At 33.8% G+C, this 22949-nt stretch overlaps 2 protein-coding genes, 1 long non-coding RNA gene and 1 pseudogene across 3 annotated transcripts; all 4 read left to right on the top strand.

Moving 5' to 3' along the window:
* The first annotated feature begins 1541 nt into the window (after window positions 1-1541).
* On the top strand, window positions 1542-14609 carry LOC146925306 (heme A synthase COX15-like). Its single transcript, XM_085710267.1, is given in 11 exon segments — window positions 1542-3080; window positions 3472-3601; window positions 3727-4034; window positions 5155-5453; window positions 6075-6220; window positions 12769-12848; window positions 12934-13179; window positions 13293-13325; window positions 13327-13422; window positions 13943-14074; window positions 14215-14609. Coding segments are annotated over 9 exon segments (1401 nt in total). The 5' UTR covers window positions 1542-3080; window positions 3472-3601; window positions 3727-3836; the 3' UTR covers window positions 14386-14609.
* LOC146925307 (uncharacterized) lies at window positions 6326-7339 on the top strand. Its single transcript, XR_015010471.1, has 2 exons — window positions 6326-6730; window positions 7071-7339. It is a non-coding gene; the product is annotated as an uncharacterized LOC146925307 (long non-coding RNA).
* A 428-nt stretch (window positions 14610-15037) lies between the features above and the next one.
* On the top strand, window positions 15038-18892 carry AAP7 (amino acid permease 7). The gene is made up of 7 exons (XM_085710266.1): window positions 15038-15443; window positions 16085-16321; window positions 16687-16780; window positions 17041-17255; window positions 17539-17672; window positions 17810-18037; window positions 18354-18892. Exons 1-7 carry the CDS (start codon window positions 15350-15352, stop codon window positions 18753-18755), a joined length of 1404 nt encoding a protein of 467 aa, XP_085566392.1. The 5' UTR covers window positions 15038-15349; the 3' UTR covers window positions 18756-18892.
* A 1676-nt stretch (window positions 18893-20568) lies between these two features.
* Window positions 20569-21852, top strand: LOC146925309 (F-box only protein 8-like; annotated as a pseudogene).
* Window positions 21853-22949: the final 1097 nt, after the last annotated feature.

A 22949-nucleotide genomic window follows, 5' to 3' on the forward strand; every position in this document is an offset into this window, starting at 1 on the left:
AATAGATTAACGATTTAGTTAGGGTAAAACAATAATTGTAGCCATTAGGGTTTTGGAAAAATTAGGGCTTCAAAATTGGCTTGGGACAACTTTTATATATAGATAGATATATAGATATGGATAAGAAAACATGTCAAAAACAATAAGATTAAAGAAAACATGTAGAGCATCTCATCAAATATAGCTTTAGTTGACCACATTATGCCAGGTTTTGGTTGTGATATGTCAGGGTAAAAACAACATACTCTATTATCATATATCTTTTCTCTATCGAGACATGAAAAACTCAGGGCATGTGAAAAAGTAAAATACATCAAAACAACTTCCAAAATTCCTACAGGAACCAAAAAACATGATAAGTAATAAGCCTCCAAATTATTCATCAATGTATATCTAAAGACTAAAGAAAGCAAAATATAATCAAGCATCATTCTCATAGTTAGGGTACGTAAAACAGTAATTGTAGCCATTAGGGTTTTGGAAAAATTAGGGCTTCAAAATTGGCTTGGGACAACTTTTATATATAGATAGATGTAAAGATGTAAATTGTGATTTTTTTTATGAAGTGCATTTGGAAGGATAAACGGTATGAAAGTAGAGTTAAATTGAACTTGATTAATGTTAATCGTATCAATACCTATTTTTTATATAGTTATCTTAAAAGTTATCACACAGATAGTTGTTCAAAATAAACACCTCTAAATTAATATATCACACAAATTTTAGATATATGTAGTATTTGTTACTTAATTGCATCAATTATTGTAGATTTAAACTAACTATGATTTCTACCTCTCGGACTATAATAGAAAATTATGTGTTAATAAATTCAAAATGATCAACGATGGAAGAAAAACATAGGCAATCAAAAGAGAATTCCATTGTTTGAAAGATAATTGGTAGCTACATGTGACCTACTACCGGACCAAATTTAGAAACTATTCTAGCCATAATTTAAGCATGAGCTTCTTCTGCAACAACACTTATGGCAAAATTGTGTTTTTCAAGATCATTTTCAACGGATGGGTTTTCTTCCTTAAGAGTCTCCGAAGCATCGTCTCTAAAAGTTGATGTTGGAAAAGACAATGTGTTGTAATACTAGATGTAATGTTTTTGTCAATTGAACTATAATCAATTAGAAATGGTGTAACTAGATGTTAATGGGATGTAACTAGAATAAATTTCTAGTTTGCTACCTTCTTTTATGTTTTGTTATGTTTTGATCCGTTTCAGATTAAAAAATGTTATTTAAAATATTTTACTTAGACATGGCAAACCAACCCGCACCCGCCGGGTCTCCCGCCCCCGCCCCGATTTTTAACGGGGAAAAGCCGAATTAACTGGGTGCGGGTCTGGGGAAAACTCGCAGGTTTAATGCGGGGGCGGGGCCGGGGACGGGGGATACTCGCACCCGCCCCACACCCGTACATGAGAATTTACAAAGAAAAAAATAGTGTAAAAATATGTCCCACATCGGGCATTTCATAGATATTGAATGGAATGGGTGCTTATAAATATAGAAGCTCAACACTTCCATTGAGAAACAAGCAATAATACTAGTATGGTGGGCCCTATTGCTCATTACTTACTGTCATGTAGTGATGATGGGGCATGTGGTGGCTCATCTCTTTAATTAATAAAGTGATGTTGTGCTTCCCAAGTCCAAATAATTAGTTTAGAATTTTATGTGACTATGGTTTTTTCTGCTGGGACTGTTGAGAGAGGAAAGCAGAGTTTTGGCAGTTTTGTTTTTCTGTGGCTGCGGTTTTAATTTGTATCAGTAGCAGTTTTTTTTTTTTTGTGTTGCTTATGTTGTACCGCGGGTGGGGGTGGGTGCGGGGCCGGGGAAACCCGTCCCTGTTGGGGGCAGGTCTGGGGTGAATTTTCTATCCCCCGGGTCTGGGGGCGGGGCTGGGTACCATCTAACGGGGCGGGGCTGGGTACCATCTAACGGGGCCGGGGTTGGGTGTGTTAAAACCCTCCCGCCCCGTTGCCATGTCTAATTTTACTTAATTTTTTTTTTTAAGAAATGTTTTTCTTAATTTAAAAACAACAAATTGTGACATGTTTCCATTTAACCATGTTGCTAAGAGCATCTTCAATGGGGTCTTTACTTAACAAGGACCACTCCTTGTTAAGGACCCCATTGGAAAAACGAGTCCCTATTAAGCAACATGCCATTATATAAGGATCTTCTCTCTCATGTACAACTAACGGGTCTCACGTTTAAAAGAAGTAATAAAATATGTATTATTTGGTCCCACTTGCAAAAGAATTAATAAATTATTTTTGTTTAATGATGTAAAGTTAGTGGGACATATTTAAGTACTTTTCATCAGAGTCCGTATTAATGTATTGTCATTGGAGTCATTGAGTCTTTAATAGATACTTTTATTAAAAAATTATAAATAAATAATGTGTACGCGTGGGGTCTATTTAAGGAGTTCATATTAGTAAACTACCATTATAGAAGCTCTAATACCACATAACTTAACTAGTTACATGTCATCGAAATTGAAAAGTCAAATTCATTGGAATAATATCATTAATAGTTGTATTGAAGGTTATCTTCGTTCTGAAATCGGTATTGATAATTCCATTTTCGATGATAGCAATGATAGTGATAGTGACAATGACAGTGACAAATACAATGATAAGTGTGACTATTTTGAACCCAATTGCTTTGCTATGAATTTATTGGAGTGTCGTTCTTCTCGATGAGTCTGAGTCGAATTATTTGTTGTTAATTTCGATGAGTTAGTTTTACTTGTTAAAAAAAAGTTTTAATTTTAAAAAATTGAACGAGTTAGATCATCTCTATTTATTAGTCTCTCTGTTTCTTAGAGATAAAGACACAAACAAATTTGAAAATAATTAATAGGAGTGGGACCCAACTAATAGTAGTAGGATTCATCATATACATTTTTTTATTATTATTATTGTCCATTTATTTAACAAATGGAGAGATCTTAACTCAAGCTGAACACGCTACTAAAATTCCTGCGGTACCCTCACAGGCCACAGCAGTGACTGAACACGCCACTGCTGCATTCGCTGCGAAATCCGCCACACGAAGGCCTGTAAGTTCATCTTCTTCACTGTGAATACTCATATCTGAATTCAAAGCTTTTCTCATTCACATTGTAATTGAATTAATTGATCTAAATGAATGAATTATAGAAATAAATCACTTTCATTCATACATTATGATTTATGATGTTTCTATGATCGAGGATGTTTATGAATTCAAATGTGAATTGTGAGTTGTTGTCATTTTTCTATTGTTGTCACAATTGATATGTCCCTCTATGCTATTGTTACTGTGTTGTTTTTAAGTTTTCGCTTATGTGAATTGTGGCCATCCCAGGATTATTCTATTTTGCTTGAAGTTGTTGTGTTCTTCTCACAATTGTTATGGACATTCGGTTATGTTTTGTTGATATTCTGTTATGTTTGGATTTTTTGCATCAGAAAAGTAAAAATGAAGCGTAGGAAAATTGATTATTTTTCAAGAAGGAACCTTGTGATTTGAAAGAGTATTAGTTCCGAGTCAATTATCGATGATATCAAGTCACTTATAACGTGTGGAGCATTATTTAAGGTATTTTTAAGTCATATAGTTTAATTTTTGACAATCAACTTTGTGTTTATTACAAGTTAAATGTTTTGTTTTGTACAGAATATTATTTGCATATTTGATTTATAAATTTGAGTTTATTTTGGTAGCCATCCCGAGCTTTCTGGCCTATCTCCACCACTGTTGAAGCAATAAGCAACTAGAAAGGTTTCACAAAGCAAAACCTTAGTTAAACCCTCAATTCAAAGTGTAGAGATAAATGTTTGGGAGAGGAGCTGTTGGATCAATTTTAAAGCGCAGCAAAGAAGCATTTTTTATTCAGATGCTCGTAGGGAGGAACACGACAACGATTCCTTTCTCTCACCCTGCCATTGAACAACAATTATTCAAGTTTTTTAACCCTTCCACTTTTTCCACCCATTTCTTTCATACTTTCCGATCTCATCCTATTCCTAAGGTCTGTTCTATTTTTTTTTTTTTTTATAACCATTCTATTCTATGTATGCATTTATGTAATATATTCAATTTATAGTTTTCATTTTTTATTTTTAGTTTAATTGAACCCTCAGTTGTTTGTTTGTTTGTTTGTCACTCCGTCTATTGGCCCCAAAAAACAAACACTCAGTTGAACTACTTACCCAAAAGTTGATCATGTGATTTGAGATGCTTCCATTAGTCGATTCAGATTGTAGAGTTGTGAATTTGATGTACAATTACATTCCCCCATGTTCAAAATCATGTAAAAATATAACTTTTGGGCATATATGCATTATATTTTTGTGAGCATGCATCTACTTTTCAATCTGATGGTTATCAAATGGTGATCCAACATGGGACTAGTAGGTAAAATCTAAAATTATATCTGATTAGTCCCCGTGTGCTTGGCTCAATTGGAAGGGACAATGCATTGTAATATTCAGGTGTCGGGGTTTGAACCTCAGACACCCCACTTATTGGTCTTTAAGAGGTGAACATCTAGCCACTAGGCTACTTGACAAAAAAAAAATATTAACTGATTAGTAATTACATTTCTAGAAGTTTTAAACAAGAAATGAGGATGAACAGGATCTCCATGCACAATCGTATATAACGGGCACTAGTATCAAAGATCCTACAAAATATGTACGAGTTGCCACAATTAGAAATATGTACGAGTTGCCACAATTAGGTTAGTATGAAAAGATTACTTGGGAGTTTAAATGTTCCATTTTGCCTCCATTGCTGAGAACAAAGACCACACGATTCAAGGACAAAATCGCAATCTAGGCATTTGATATTGACAAATAGCTGAGGTTTCATAAATAAAAGTGATGTGTAAGACCTGATTTCCAATTTTAAACTCATGAGATGTTAATGTTTTAAAAACTTATAGTCATTGAAATATCTTTTATATACATTTTTTTCAATAATTGTTTGTTGTGAGATGTTTATTCAAATAGATATTTATGTGTGAAATGTCAATGGTATTATGGGAAAATAGCTTCTATTGTTCATGATTTTATCACTGATGTTTTGTTTGACTGTTTCATATGTATAGTTTGTTTAGTTCTGAGTTCTGAGAAAACAGTTGTGTTCAGGGTCATCATGTGCCATTCACGAGGAACTTTTATAGGGTGGTGTTTGCTGGGGCCGAACACAGGGAGGGGATGAAGCTGCTTGTGACAGGAGGTTCTCGTGCGCAGAAGGCTGTTGGAATATGGCTATTTGGCTCTGCTGCGTGGGTGTTTAGTATGGTGGTACTTGGGGGTTTAACCAGACTCACTAGATCCGGTCTTTCAATGACTGATTGGAAATTCACGGGCGAGTTCCCTCCTTTGACAGATGAAGCATGGTTGCAGGAGTTTGAAAAATATCAGCAGTCACCGGAATACAAGCGGTAAAGGGCAAACATTTGTTCTAAACTTATTTTTGTACACCTCTATTTGTTCATTAAGTTTCTTCTAAACTTGATCGTTGTAAGAAAAAAAAAAATTAACTACCTTCGTCTCATTATAAATGTCTCATTTGTTCTGTGCACGACTCTTAACAAAATGATTGATTGTGTTAATTTTAGTGATAAAATGAGTTTCATTTACTAAAACACCCTTATTAATTGTAGTTACTGGAGTATATTAGTGGAAAAAATAATCAATGATTTATTTGTATTCTAAAGTGCCAATTAATGTGAGACAGAGAAATATTGCAAAAGAGACGACTAGAATGAGATGGAGGGACAAGGGAGTAACTAATTGCTGTTAATGCTATAAAGATGATAATTAGTAATATAAAATGAATAAAGATTTACCAAATTGATTGACATTTGTAACCAACTTTCTGGAACTGTCTAAATGAACAAGCTTGTTTCCTATACAAGTAGACTGCTAGGTACAATTTCAGTATTGATTATGTAACAGTTACAAAAATCAAAGGATTGGAAGTGAATTGACACTTAGTCTGAAAAGAACTGTTGTTGTTTTTATAAATGTTATGATAATACTTTGTTGCAAACTTCTTGCAGTGTTAACAAAGGGATGAGGATTGAAGAATTCAAGTTCATATATTGGATGGAATATGGACATCGTATGTGGGGGAGGGCACTTGGAATTATGTTTGTTTTACCGTATTCATATTTTCTCCATAAGGGGTATATTACATTGAGATTAGGACTGTGTAATATCCCTCCATGAAAATTTTTTTAAGCCAAGGGCAAAATTGGTATTTGCCAACAAAAATTCATTTTATAAATTATTTCACCACAACATTCTACACAATTCTAATTCCTTCTCTCTCAAAAGTCCAACATAATTTCTTCCCCCTTCTCCCTTTACACCATCGGCCACCATCATCCTTCCTCACCACCATCACAAAAATTTTCATCCTTCATGAAATCATCCAAATTTAACCATAAATAGGTCCCTTGTGGTGCTACTATAAGAGTTTAGCAAGCAAAATTCATCCTTCCCCTCCAATAGAAGTAAACCGCCCTTCATTTAAAAAAAATTTCCAAATCATCAATTCTCACTCCAATCCATGGGAAATTGTTTGGAAGCTTGATTATAGGAGTAACCATGAAGTATTAAGCCATTGGTACCTTTGGAAGAGACAAGAGCTTGGCTAGAAGTTTGGAACTTGAGAAGGTGCCACAAAGTGTTCAAGAGGAACCTCCACAAGATTGTGAGTCCTTTATAGTTATAACTCTTCCTTTTGGGTAGTTGAATTATGCTATATGACATGCTAACATGTGACATAGAATAATTGTGACATAGTTAGTGTAGTTATGTCATAAGCCAGGTACCCTCACTTGTTGTCCTAAATGACTCTTTTATGTTGGTGATTATGATGATGAATTGTTGGTGATGAATTTAGAATGGTAATTGTTGATATAAGTGATTACACTTGAATTCATGATTTTGAGACGAAATTCGTATGGTTTTCACTGGCTTGTACATACTGCTGTATGATCCATAATCGGGTAATAATTGGATTTTTGGATTCCTCATTCAATTTCCTACAGTTTGGACACAAATTTCGTATGATTCGGATTAGAAACGAATTCGGAAAATGCAATTGAAGTTGGTAAAATCCTGCTGGAATTTGGTTACGGGTTTTGGGACAGGGCTCCACTAAAACAGCAAGAACTTTCTCTCTGTAACCTAGAATCAAGTGATTTTTAATGCTATGGTTAGCTAACAAAATTCCGGACGTTTTGACACCAGTTCCATGAATTTTAGACCAGTATTGAAGTCTATAGGTGACTTTGAAGTTTGGGGGCAGAAGTATAAATTGTGCCGAACTATGAATTGTAAGTTGTTTTGATGTTGGCTGAAGAACAGAAGCTTAGCAGTGGAATTAAGGACTGAAGAATGATATAAAAATGGATGCTTAAGCTGTTATAAAGTTGCTAAAAGTGGTTGAGGTGAGTTCTTTTAGTTAGAAAACCCACCTTTGGGTAGTAAATTATATCATTAAGTTGCTAATGTGTGATTATGAATTATTAGAATAAGTTGACATAATTATAGCATGACTATTATGCCATATGAATGGTACATTTGAACAAAATAAATATGAGATAGTAGAATGATTATTTCCGAATTAGGTATCCTTATTAGTGTATTCTGAAATTTCTTTTATGTTAATAAGTATGTTTATGCTAGTATAAATGTTGGAGTGAAATTCTATCAAGACAATTGATGTATATAATTATAGAAATGATTTGAAAGAAAATTTGAAAAGCAGCCTATGAGTAACATGCTCATAGTGAATTATAGAAAATCTCAGAAGAAAAAAAAATGGAAATGAGTAGAAAAATTGAAATGAGTAACATGCTCATAGAAAAAAAAAAAAAAAAGAAAAGAAAATTGAGAAAAACTCCGTTTGCTACAACGAAGAGATAATGTAGCCTATGACGTACGGGTCATAGTAACGAATACGAAAAACTCCGTTTGCTCCAACGAAGAGATAATGTAGCCTATGAGGTACGGCTCATAGTAACAAAATGAAATAATTACCGTTCGCCACAACGAAGAGATAATGTGGTATATATTACCGTTCGCCACAACGAAGAGATAATGTGGTATATTTCCGTTCGCCACAACGAAGAGATAATGTGGTATATATATTTCCGTTCGCCACAACGAAGAGATAATGTGGTATATTTCCGTTCGCCACAACGAAGAGATAATGTGGTATATATATTTCCGTTCGCCACAACGAAGAGATAATGTGGTATATATATTTCCGTTCGCCACAACGAAGAGATAATGTGGTATATATCTCCGTTCGCCACAACGAAGAGATAATGCGGTTTATGTACAAATAATGAGAAAATAATTTATATTGATGAGATATTTATATTGAGTTGTATAAATGAGAAAATAATTTATATACTTTATTGATAGTAAATTCATATCATGAGATGCGATGATAAAGTATACGAGAATGTGTCAAAATTTCAGTAGCTTTGTACTTTAGAGAAGTGTAGCAATATGAAAATTTTGTTTGGAATGAATTAGCTACGAAGCAATATTTTATGGGCATCTTACCAATCGTTGGAAATGAGGAATTTTAGTTATGGAACTCCGGCTTGGCTAGCCGAAACTAGTTGTTATCGGAAAGGAACCAGAGACATACTCAAATAAATATGTCAAAGTATAAGCTATACTAGAATACGATAGATTTGATATATGTGTTTGTGATTATTATGTTTATGATTAAAGTATGACTATATTTATTATATGATCAAAATAGTATTTCAGATAGCGATTTTAGTTATCCCTTGATCGCTCAGTTATGCATAATGAAATTGTATACACCCAAAATGGGTTGAGGTTAAAAACAGATGGCGATCCTTAGGTTCTCCAAGGTTGCCTACAACCTAGGATAGATGGAACTCACTGAGACATCTTGTCTCACCCAAATCCCTTTTATTTATTTCAGATGTACAAGTTATTATACGATAGGATGGCTCGTGATGAAGAAGCAGAAGTAGCTGGACAATATAAAGTACACGTCAGTGGTACTATTTATGAGTTAACAGGTGAGAAATTCTATGATTTGTTCAGAGAGTTTTTATTTATTGTAATTTTAATGTACCCGATGCCGAGTTTAACACTCATGCTAGATATCCTAGGAAATTTTCTAGTAGGGGTGTTACAATTTGGTATCAGAGCAGGTCGATTCAGATCGTGCCTTGGGTCATTAGAATTCAATAAAAATAAAATGCAGTGGGGACCATTGGGTTCCAGACATTTATTCCAAATGTCATGTCTGGCTGAGCCTGATCAACTCAAACTAGTATATGACAGTCAGAACAAATGTCTGAGAGCTGAATAGGACCTTGGAGGAATGAAGCGTACGAAGAAGGAAAGGCATGATGTAAAGTATACAATGAATTTTGTTAGGGAAGTTTTCAACGCCACAAGGTGGTGTGTGATTTATATGAAGGTGGATTTTTTTTTCAGGAAGGGATATGAATTGTTATGGGTAAGACGGAGTACTTTAATATTATTGAACGTTACTTCGTATGTGGATACAAGAAAAGTAAGAAATTTAGGATTGAATGAAACCTTAACAGAAGACGCAGTATAAGGAGTATGATGTTAGGTAAGAAGAAATAATTCAGAGTTCAAATTTAAGGTTGCATGATTAGCAAAAGGAATTATTTATGTTTATCAGCAAGTAAATCCCTAAAAATTTCGAGGACGAAATTTTCTTAAGGGGGGTAGAATGTAATATCCCTCCATGAAAATTTTTTTAAGCCAAGGGCAAAATTGGTATTTGCCAACAAAAATTCATTTTATAAATTATTTCACCACAACATTCTACACAATTCTAATTCCTTCTCTCTCAAAAGTCCAACATAATTTCTTCCCCCTTCTCCCTTTACACCATCGGCCACCATCATCCTTCCTCACCACCATCACAAAAATTTTCATCCTTCATGAAATCATCCAAATTTAACCATAAATAGGTCCCTTGTGGTGCTACTATAAGAGTTTAGCAAGCAAAATTCATCCTTCCCCTCCAATAGAAGTAAACCGCCCTTCATTTAAAAAAAATTTCCAAATCATCAATTCTCACTCCAATCCATGGGAAATTGTTTGGAAGCTTGATTATAGGAGTAACCATGAAGTATTAAGCCATTGGTACCTTTGGAAGAGACAAGAGCTTGGCTAGAAGTTTGGAACTTGAGAAGGTGCCACAAAGTGTTCAAGAGGAACCTCCACAAGATTGTGAGTCCTTTATAGTTATAACTCTTCCTTTTGGGTAGTTGAATTATGCTATATGACATGCTAACATGTGACATAGAATAATTGTGACATAGTTAGTGTAGTTATGTCATAAGCCAGGTACCCTCACTTGTTGTCCTAAATGACTCTTTTATGTTGGTGATTATGATGATGAATTGTTGATGATGAATTTAGAATGGTAATTGTTGATATAAGTGATTACACTTGAATTCATGATTTTGAGACGAAATTCGTATGGTTTTCACTGGCTTGTACATACTGCTGTATGATCCATAATCGGGTAATAATTGGATTTTTGGATTCCTCATTCAATTTCCTACAGTTTGGACACAAATTTCGTATGATTCGGATTAGAAACGAATTCGGAAAATGCAATTGAAGTTGGTAAAATCCTGCTGGAATTTGGTTACGGGTTTTGGGACAGGGCTCCACTAAAACAGCAAGAACTTTCTCTCTGTAACCTAGAATCAAGTGATTTTTAATGCTATGGTTAGCTAACAAAATTCCGGACGTTTTGACACCAGTTCCATGAATTTTAGACCAGTATTGAAGTCTATAGGTGACTTTGAAGTTTGGGGGCAGAAGTATAAATTGTGCCGAACTATGAATTGTAAGTTGTTTTGATGTTGGCTGAAGAACAGAAGCTTAGCAGTGGAATTAAGGACTGAAGAATGATATAAAAATGGATGCTTAAGCTGTTATAAAGTTGCTAAAAGTGGTTGAGGTGAGTTCTTTTAGTTAGAAAACCCACCTTTGGGTAGTAAATTATATCATTAAGTTGCTAATGTGTGATTATGAATTATTAGAATAAGTTGACATAATTATAGCATGACTATTATGCCATATGAATGGTACATTTGAACAAAATAAATATGAGATAGTAGAATGATTATTTCCGAATTAGGTATCCTTATTAGTGTATTCTGAAATTTCTTTTATGTTAATAAGTATGTTTATGCTAGTATAAATGTTGGAGTGAAATTCTATCAAGACAATTGATGTATATAATTATAGAAATGATTTGAAAGAAAATTTGAAAAGCAGCCTATGAGTAACATGCTCATAGTGAATTATAGAAAATCTCAGAAGAAAAAAAAATGGAAATGAGTAGAAAAATTGAAATGAGTAACATGCTCATAGAAAAAAAAAAAAAAAAAAAAAAGAAAATTGAGAAAAACTCCGTTTGCTACAACGAAGAGATAATGTAGCCTATGACGTACGGGTCATAGTAACGAATACGAAAAACTCCGTTTGCTCCAACGAAGAGATAATGTAGCCTATGAGGTACGGCTCATAGTAACAAAATGAAATAATTACCGTTCGCCACAACGAAGAGATAATGTGGTATATATTACCGTTCGCCACAACGAAGAGATAATGTGGTATATTTCCGTTCGCCACAACGAAGAGATAATGTGGTATATATATTTCCGTTCGCCACAACGAAGAGATAATGTGGTATATTTCCGTTCGCCACAACGAAGAGATAATGTGGTATATATATTTCCGTTCGCCACAACGAAGAGATAATGTGGTATATATATTTCCGTTCGCCACAACGAAGAGATAATGTGGTATATATCTCCGTTCGCCACAACGAAGAGATAATGCGGTTTATGTACAAATAATGAGAAAATAATTTATATTGATGAGATATTTATATTGAGTTGTATAAATGAGAAAATAATTTATATACTTTATTGATAGTAAATTCATATCATGAGATGCGATGATAAAGTATACGAGAATGTGTCAAAATTTCAGTAGCTTTGTACTTTAGAGAAGTGTAGCAATATGAAAATTTTGTTTGGAATGAATTAGCTACGAAGCAATATTTTATGGGCATCTTACCAATCGTTGGAAATGAGGAATTTTAGTTATGGAACTCCGGCTTGGCTAGCCGAAACTAGTTGTTATCGGAAAGGAACCAGAGACATACTCAAATAAATATGTCAAAGTATAAGCTATACTAGAATACGATAGATTTGATATATGTGTTTGTGATTATTATGTTTATGATTAAAGTATGACTATATTTATTATATGATCAAAATAGTATTTCAGATAGCGATTTTAGTTATCCCTTGATCGCTCAGTTATGCATAATGAAATTGTATACACCCAAAATGGGTTGAGGTTAAAAACAGATGGCGATCCTTAGGTTCTCCAAGGTTGCCTACAACCTAGGATAGATGGAACTCACTGAGACATCTTGTCTCACCCAAATCCCTTTTATTTATTTCAGATGTACAAGTTATTATACGATAGGATGGCTCGTGATGAAGAAGCAGAAGTAGCTGGACAATATAAAGTACACGTCAGTGGTACTATTTATGAGTTAACAGGTGAGAAATTCTATGATTTGTTCAGAGAGTTTTTATTTATTGTAATTTTAATGTACCCGATGCCGAGTTTAACACTCATGCTAGATATCCTAGGAAATTTTCTAGTAGGGGTGTTACAGACTGAGACTGTCTGTTTTGTTTGGCCTGGGTGCCGGGCAGGGTCTCATCGGCTGGTGGATGGTTAAAAGTGGTTTAGAGGTTGGAGCATAAAGAAAATAATCTGTTTGTTTCCAAGTCCAATTGACCAGAACATCCCCATTCTAATAGCATTTTCCTTCCTCAGGAACCACCAACTGAATATTCTCAGCCAAGAGTAAGCCCTTATCGTCTCGCAGCTCACCTTACATCAGCATTTGCTATTTACTGCGGTCTCTTTTGGACTGCACTTTCTGTTGTTATGCCTGAACCACCTGCCGAATCACTAACATGGGTCCGTGGGGCAGCTAAAGTGAAGAGACTTGCATTGCCCGTCAGCCTACTCGTTGGTCTTACTGCTGTCTCTGGGGCATTTGTTGCAGGAAATGATGCTGTACGTTAGCTTCTTCAACAAATTTGATGCCTATTTTATTTGTACTTTAAAATGATAATTGAGCCGTTGATGAGGATAGAAGATAATCATTATGTTTGCATGTTGGTTGCCAGGGTCATGCATTTAATACTTTTCCGAAGATGGGGGTAGAAGATAATCATTATGTTTACATGGATCCCAGAAGACATTCTTGAAATGAAACCTCTGGTTCGAAATTTCTTTGAGAATACATCTACTGTACAGGTACTATCTATGCTGATTCCTCCCTGAGAAGTTAAAAAATTGCAGCCCCTTTGTTTCTTGACTAGTTGACTTGTTTTTTGGGTGTCGTTTTATTTTATTTTCAAGAGGATAGAACACTATGGCGTCGTTTGATCCATGTAGCCGACCCCACTTAGTGGGATAAGGCTTGGTTGTTGTTGTTGTTGAGTTGAGAAATTTCAACTAAATCAAAGTATTCAGAAGTACTTTTTTTTAGGGTGGTAAATTAACAATGTATTTATCCTCGTATCTGTGATTCTGCAGACTAAGTTTAAATCTTAGATGTCTGAAATTCTTTCCTTTACTTCTTCAATTCTGCAGACTAAGTTTAAATCTTAGATGTCTGAAATTCTTTCCTTTACTTCTTCAAATATTTTGAAAACTGTAACGAAACACGCATTAAGCCATGAGCTTTTTTGTTGTTAGACACTTAAACTGGACTGTCATTCTGCCTATGCATGGAAATTAACGGAAGAATACAATACATGTTTTGTTTTAACAGCTCAATCACCGGATCCTTGCAACTGCAACTCTAATTTCAGTGAGTGCCTTATGGCTGTCAACAAGAAAGCTAGACATACATCCTGCAGTGCGATCTGTGATCGGAGGTGTCTTTGGCATCACATCTCTTCAGGTTATTATTTCAATTTTCATTTTTATATGATCTTTACATGTATCATTAAATATTTTTGGGAATTAGGATCATTCTAAGCTGAATATCATTAAATATTGTTAGGATACTTTACATATAGTAATTGGTTTGTATGGCCACAGGTTGCCTTGGGAATTTCGACCCTTTTTTCATATGTGCCTGTTTCATTGGGTACTGCACATCAAGCCGGAGCCTTAACGCTTCTGACGTTTATGTTACTGCTTAATCACACTGTTCGAAGGCCGTCTTTGTCGCTTCTAAAATCTCTACCTCAGGTTGTCAAGGCAAACTAATTTACAGGAGTTGAGACTATTTTATTTTCAAGCTAAGCTTGGTATTGAGCTCCTTGTTGTCCATTGTCGGAATATTTGACTTGTACATTTGAAGCCTCAAAATTCATGATGATGCAATTGATCTGTTAATAATGCCTATTTATGCAGAAAATTAGTGTTGTAAATCATTATGCAATTTAAAATAATACATTTTCAAGGCACAGAAGTCTTGGCTGGTTGTTTAAGGCACATAGTAAAATTTTCCAAGTTGAATACTATTGATGATAGTTAACATGATGATAGCATCAGTGTCAGCAACAAGAAGAGTAATTCAGATTGGAAATTGACTTTTCAGAAATGTTTTAAATAGGAATCTCAAAGTTGAATAAATAAAAAATTCTAACATGTGATAACTTGTGGTTTTGAAACACTTCATTCATTTCCTTCCACTTTGGGAAAATTTCTGGTACAAGCAAGGTTGATATGCAGATACTACCTATTACTATGCCTTAATCTTACGTGTTGGAAATTGGAATCTAAAATATAAAATAAGTCATAACTAACATTCAGTTTTAGTTAACTTCACGTGTTCTTTTTATTTCTAGATTGGGTGGTTTTTTCTTACAAGTAAAAAGCTCATTTATACAATACACTAAGAAAACTACAGAATCCCACTAAACCAAAAAAATGTTAAACATCAGATTCTATTTTTTATAGGAAAACTTCAGAATCCTTTATGTTACATAACTACTGTACTAAGTTATATCAACATATCAAACTTAAATTATATTTTATACCAGTCAACAACTTAATTTCAACATGTTTTAAGGACTAGAAGTGAAAGACTGACATACATATATACTCTGCTTGATATGTCTAAATATACTTGACACCGTACCACTCTTATTTTCATTATTACTTGTGACTGGTTCAAGAAGCAAACTTATCCACCATTAATTGAACGAAGGAAGAATCATATAAATCAATGGGTGAGGAAGCAATTATAGACAAAACTCCCTTGATTGATCACTGCACTTCTTCCACTGATGTGTTAGTTGAAGAGCCTTTTAGGAGAACTGGTAAGTGGTAATTAACTTTGCTTATAATTCTACTCTTTATATTATTATGATTATGAATATATGATGATTAATGATTTGTACTTCCTCCCTCAAAAGTGCTTTTGTATGTAGAAGAGTACTCTGATTAATTTTCTTCTTAAGTCCTTCTACATCTACTTTTCATGCACAAGCTCTAGTCTGCAACCAGTTGATAGTATGTTGATTAGATAAAAACAGTGAATATTGTTGGACCGGTTGGTGCATATGTGTGAATGGTAGGCTACCATGTCGCTATAGTAGTACATTTAATTTTATTTGCAAGTTTCAAAGGTTCCAAATTAATCTCCATATAAAAGAAGGAAAATTGTTTAAATACACATGGAACATCATAATGATTAATCATTATATAATGATTATGATGCTTACGTACCATTCAAAGCTTTTATATTAGTTAATTCAATTATTTGAATTACGTACTACTAGACATTCTTTATTTGCTTGTGATGTGATCAGTTTGAGAAAATCTTGTATATGGTCACAAAACTTAGACGCATCATTTATACATCAAAAAAAGTTAGAAGAAGAAAAAAAATGACTTATATTTTTAAAATAATTAAATAATACATATTTTTTTAATGTGCGCAAATAGTTTTCTTTATCAGGTAATGTATGGAGCGCAGTGGCACATATAATAACAGGAGTGATAGGAGCAGGTGTACTGTCTTTAGCATGGTCTGTGGCACAATTAGGATGGATTGCAGGTCCTCTGTGTATTCTACTCTTTGCAGCAACTACCTTCATTTCAACATACCTTCTTTCTGATTGCTATAGATTTCATGATCCTGAACATGGGAGCATTAGGTGCTCCTCCTACATGGATGCTGTCAAGTTGTACCTAGGTTGGTCAAGCATAATGTGAATATGCTAATAGTCAGCATGTTTATATTTGAGTATATATTCAATTTAGTAGCTAAAATCGTAGGACTGTGTCAACCAAGTCTCCGATATCTTTGATATTTTGAAATGATATTTGAAATTGCAAAATTTTAATCAGTTTCTGTCTCTGTCTAATTTGTATATATTCAATTTAGTTTTAAATGCATCTTTGACATCACCAACTTAATGTTATTATAATGTGACAAATTTGATTAATATTTTACATTTGAATCATTATTTTATAATATTGATAATGTGATGACTAAGTTGTAAACATAAAAAACGGAATGCTTGATTAAGAATATATCCTTATTATGAAAATAATTAGGAGCAATAAGGGGAAAGGTCTGTGGAGTGTTGGTGCATGTCAGCTTATATGGAACTACATGTGCCTATGTCATTACATCTGCAACAAGCATCAGGTAAACTCCTTTTATTTATTTACTTATCTTTAGAATAAAATAAATATAAATAACCATAAGATGTTTTAAGGTGAGCCAGAAGTTTACCTAAATTAGATGACTGTCAAACTTTGGTTAATTTAGTCAAAAGTTAATTAAACTAATTTGGCTAGTCATCTGTTCAAGTAATATTTGCCATTTCATCATGAGAGACTGTGATACTGATATTTTCATATTTATTTATGCTGTAATGGTTACATTCTTGGTGTTTCTACAAACAGAGCGATTTTGAAATCAAACTGTTATCACAAGGAAGGGCATGAAGCACCTTGCAAGTATGGGGATGCCATCTATATGATCCTGTTTGGACTTGTTCAGGTCATAATGTCATTCATACCAGACCTTCACAACATGGCATTGCTTTCAGTTGTTGCAGCTATTATGTCCTTTACATACTCATCTGTTGGACTAGGACTTGGCATCACAAACGTTATAGGTAAGGTTCATTTTGATTTATTAAGGTTCTTTTTTCTTATCAAGTTAAGCCTTCTGATCATTAGGGCAAATAATATGAAGAAACAAGAATTGTTTTAGCCACATCAAGATGATGCAATACTAAATCTAGAATAGAGTAGATCAGCATTTCAGTACGTAAGCGTCGATGAATTTAGTCATCAAATTTACGAAATAGCAAAGTATTCCCTTGAATTAAAGAACTCCAATCAAGTTAGTCCCTCCAACAAGGCAATGGCTCCTAAGACTCATGGTTGAACTTGTAGAAAATGGAAGAATTATGGGGAGTGTAGCTGGAGTACCAGCTTCGAATATTGCAAACAAGTTATGGTTAGTGTTCCAAGCACTTGGTGATATTGCTTTTGCCTATCCGTACACTACCATCCTCCTTGAGATACAGGTACCCTTTATTATTCCAAATGTGTTCCGACATATATCAATGTTCGATACCGACACAATGAGTTACATTCAAATACTTTTATTTTCTCAAGTTACAGCATTGAATTATTTTTCTTTTTTTATAATGAACAAACAAAGGACACTCTGGAGTCTCCTCCAGCAGAAAACAAGACCATGAAAAAGGCCTCCATGATCGCAATCTTGATTACAACATTCTTCTACCTATGCTGTGCATGCTTCGGATATGCAGCTTTTGGAAATCAAACTCCTGGAAACCTCTTGACAGGTTTTGGATTTTATGAACCATATTGGCTCATTGACTTTGCTAATGCTTGCATTGTTCTTCATTTGGTGGGAGGATATCAGGTAATTGTCCTACTAATCAAAATTTCCAGCTTTTAGTGATAATTTCATTAGATAATAAAGTGTAGTCTGACTAAAAGATTATTAACTTAAAAAATTTCTAATGCATCTTTTCTAGGAATTCCTCAATGACTTAATTTGCTAATTATGAATTACCAATCATGTTTTTACATCTTAATTTCTTTAATATATTTCTTAAAGAGAATAGCTTGTGCGTAAGCAACAAAAAGAATGACATTATAAACTGTATTTTTATGTTGCCTAAAAATCATACCTGTTATTCTTCTATATGATTTTATTTTTATTCTTTTCAATTCAGATTTATAGTCAACCAACATATACTGCTGCTGATAGATGGTGTTCAAGAAAATATCCCAACAGTGGTTTTGTGAATAATTTCTACCAATTGAAACTGCCTCTATTGCCGGCTTTTCAGCTGAACATGTTGAGGATATGTTTTAGAACAGCTTATGTGATTTCCACAACTGGACTTGCAATCATGTTTCCTTACTTCAATCAAGTTCTAGGAGTCCTAGGAGCATTAGGTTTTTGGCCATTGACCATATATTTCCCAGTAGAGATGTATTTTGTACAGAATAAAATTGAAGCTTGGTCTACAAAATGGATTGTTCTTAAGACTTTTAGTTTTGTTTGCCTTTTGGTGACAGTTGTGAGTCTTGTTGGATCACTTGAAGGAATCATAAGTGAGAAATTAAGCTGAGAGGTTTATACTATATCCTTAAAAGTGATTCATTTGTTTAAGTTTGTTATTAATACTGTACATATATAATGTAAAAGGTTGTACTCCTCATTGTAAAAATTTGTTATTAGGGATAAATTATAGCCATATTCTCTTCACATGAATTATCAATTATTTTGAGTATTGGCATAAACCACTAAGGAGGGTCAAGAGTATTGTTGTAATGTGAACTGTAGTATTACGCATACTATATAACTTGTATTACAACTCACCTAAGTTTTCTATTTTTTTTCATAGAATAGTTGTAGTCTTGTAACACTAAAAATCTTAATCACCAACACCACGAGGCCAACCAAACTGCGTTCTTAGGGTCTACTTTTTATATGTATGTAATTTAAAACTAAGTTGAAGTGATGATGACAGTTTAGAGACAAAATTAATTGGTTTATTCAAAATTATATATACAACAATTTTTCCAAACAGCGCTGCTATATGTAGCGAAAGAGTTTTTCCCGAAACTCTCACGAAGCCGTCAATATAAGTAAGAGCATGTTGCAAAACAGTTTTAATAATTTAATCTCGGATTTCACAGCAATCATGGTGGTGGTGGTGTTATGTGAGTAAAATACACTGTTCGTGAAATCTCGTGAATTTTTTTGTCGCTACATGTAGCATTATTCTTTTCCAAATTCAAACTAAATGAAAATTTCAAATTCAAACTCAAGTTGTCCCTACTTACTTTTTATTTGTTAAGTAGCTTAATGACTATAATTTCACGCTTAATTGAATAAGTAGGAAATACGAGGTTCGAACTTCGGCTCTATATATTGCAATGTATTGTCCTTACTAACTGAGTTATGCAAGAAAATTCGAGACGCACAATTTAGACATATATAATTCAACAATAGAAGAAAAAAAATCATGTATAAAAGAATAAAAAATTCAACAACCGTCTTTCCGCAATTTAGTTTGAGTTTTAAAGATTTTGTCTACAACATGTCAACAAAACAAAACAATAGTAAGGGGAAGGGAGCACAATATAGGGCTGGAAACGTGTAAGGGATGGCAATGGGTACCCTATGGGTAGGGTACTACAGTGCCCTTTCCCATACCCGCATTTGTAAAAAATACCCGTACCCGTGCCCGTACCCTCGTGGGCAACAACTTTAGTCCCTTCCCCATACCCTATGGGTACCTAAGTGCCCATACCCGCATCCATTATCCGCACTTTAACTATGAAAAGACAATAAAAACATCACAATTGAAATAAAACTACAGTCCAATTTTTTTAAAATTAACTCATAAAATAGTACGAATCATAGTATTTAGTCAAATAAAAAACATCCAAAATATCCCTAAAAAATTGTACACCGGCATGATGGAGTTGTTATTGTATTAAGAAGTTTTTTGGTTTAAGTTTAGGTTTAGGCTTAAAGGGCTAAATAAATAAATTCCTTCAAAAAAAAAATTATGGGCTAAATAAATAAATAAATAAATTCCTTCAAAAAAAATAAATAAATAAATTATACACCAAAAATAAATAAATTATTTATGATATTATATAGATATGTATATGCGGAGTTGCGGGTCTCGGCAGTATAATACCCTTACCCGTGCCCATACCCATTTAAATTTGTGGGTATTACCCGGACCCGTGCCCAAACCTATAAATGTTGGGTTTTACCCTACCCATTGTGGGTGTTTTTTGCGGGTACCCATAGGGCCTGAATCCAATTGCAACTGAAACATGTTTGGTATAGCATAAATATCTTCACCATTACAATTTATAGTGCTCATTGGACTTTCGTTGTATATTATTTTTCAGAACTTGGAGATGGATTATTCACTTGCAGTTGCTATCACGTGCGGAGAGGTTAGCAGATATTTACCTCATGATATCATGCTCTTTATTTTGTCAAAACTTCCTATAAAATCATTGAAGCGAATTTTATGTGTATGCAAATCATGGTCCCTCTTATTTAAAATCCCTTATTTTATGAACATGTACAGCAACAATATCATACATGATAACCGTTCTTGTTATGATGATACATTTTTCGTCCTACACAAACGGCCTATGCCAGATGATTATGGCTACCATTCTGAGTTTTATTGGCTCTATGCTGAGAGGATTGAGAATCGAGTCAAATTAAATTGGCCACATCCGTTTCAAGAGGATGATACCGATATTTTTGTTGTGGGTTCTGTTAGTGTAAATGGCATTTTTTGTCTCAAACAAGGTTTTAGTTGTACCCGTCAAGTTGTATTGTGGAATCCAACTACTCGTGAATCTAAGGTCATTCCTTCCAGTTCTATTGAGAACATACCACCTGATCGAAACCCTTGGTTCATTCTTCATGGATTTGGTTATGATCATGTTAGTGATGACTATAAAATGACTCAGATGATAGATTATTTTCCTGGTGATAATGACAATGAAGGCGGAGATTTGATATGGGAAGATAGATCCTATGACCCCTTGTGGGAGATATATTCTCTCAAAAGTAACTCTTGGAACTTGGAAGAGACTTAATTTTGACTTGCGTAATTGTTATTTCTACACGTCATTGCGAGGTATCGGAGTGTACGTGGATGGAGTGTTCCATTGGTGGACTAAAAGTGAATCCAAAAATATTGAAGAATGTTTGTTGTCATTTGACTTTAGCAATGAGCTATTGATTACAACCCCAAGGCCCTCAAATATGGATGATGTTAATTTCATGGAGAGACACTTGGTGCCGCTAAATGGATCCATTTCATATCAGGTTACTTAGGGGCGACTAATTTTCGCATATCAATCCTGGGTAAACTCGGTGTGAGAGTCGTGGATAAATCTCTTTACCGTTGAGCCCTATCACGAACAATTTCTATGTACCAGATTGCCCTTTCCTTTTGTTGAGTTGCCTTTCGAGCTTGGGAAGAAGAAGAATACAGTCATCTTACACAAACGAGATCAAAAACTAGTTTGGGTTAATTTGAGAAGTTACATTATTAACGAGCTTGGTGTTAAAGGAGACAGGTTTGGTTGTCATATAGGGAAGTACAAGAAAAGTTTTCTTCCGATTGGAGGAATAAATAATTAATTGCTTTCCTTATTTTCACCCAAGAGGTATGTGATTGAATACAGTTAAAACTCTATAAATTAATAATGTCAGGACCGGAGAAATTTATTAATTTAGAGAGTTATTAATTTATCGATAAATTAATAATTATTAATTTAAAGAGTTTTTAAGTAATTATACTGTACATACCAAACAAAAAGGCAAATTAGTCTATGCCTCTTAGAATTACGTTGCAGCGAACCTTGGGACTCAACGTAAATTAGTAACCACTGTGTTCATATGCATTGGAAATCAATAATGACTTTTGAAGTACAGTAAATGTAAACAAGAGGAACAAATGTGTTCAATGTATTTTTTTCAGTTTCTATGAATTATTAATTTATGATTTTCTTGGGACCGAAAATTATAAAGGGATCTCCCGAAAAATTATTATCTTATTATTTTATCGAGTTTTTCAATTTTTTACCTTGGCCCAAGTCGGGACCGGACAAATTTATTATTTTAGAGAGCTTATTAATTTACCGAGTATTAATTTAAAGAGTTTCTACTGTATTAGGATTTTACCATGCATACAACATAGCCTTCCAACTGCGTATATCATAAGAGTAATGATATTTTGACATCCATTTGATGACAACTTTGTTGACAACCTTGTTTTTCTCACTTCTTATTGGTCAAAAACAATGGAGAGAGGATAACAACATCATGTGAGTATGAGAGAGAAAGTTGTTCAAAAGTTGTCAAAAAATGATTGTCAAAATATCATTTCTCATATCATAATTATTATCAAGTATAGGTCAAAACTGACTTGTTTTGTTTGTGAACATGTAGGTGATTTTTTTTTTTTTTTCAAACACAATTCATAAGGTGTTGATTCAAATTTTCTTTGGGCTCATGCTTTCCTTCTATAAAAGGTGGAAAATGTGTGTTGTTGGCTTAGTGATGTCAAAGACACTTACATCTTATAGGATGTGCACAAATCATCTACTTGGGATCGAAACTAAATATTTGTGATTTTTTTATGTTGAATATTGTAGTTTAATTTTTAAGATGATATGATCTAGTATCATTCAATGAGACAGGTCAAAATGTATATTGTTATGCCAATCTTTGGTTTGAACTTTATGTGTGTGCTGAAGATCATATCAAATTT

Source organism: Medicago sativa, chromosome 5 (genome assembly GCF_051527215.1).
Source record: "Medicago sativa cultivar Bolivia chromosome 5, Bolivia_mono, whole genome shotgun sequence".
Classification (NCBI taxonomy): Eukaryota; Viridiplantae; Streptophyta; class Magnoliopsida; order Fabales; family Fabaceae; genus Medicago; species Medicago sativa.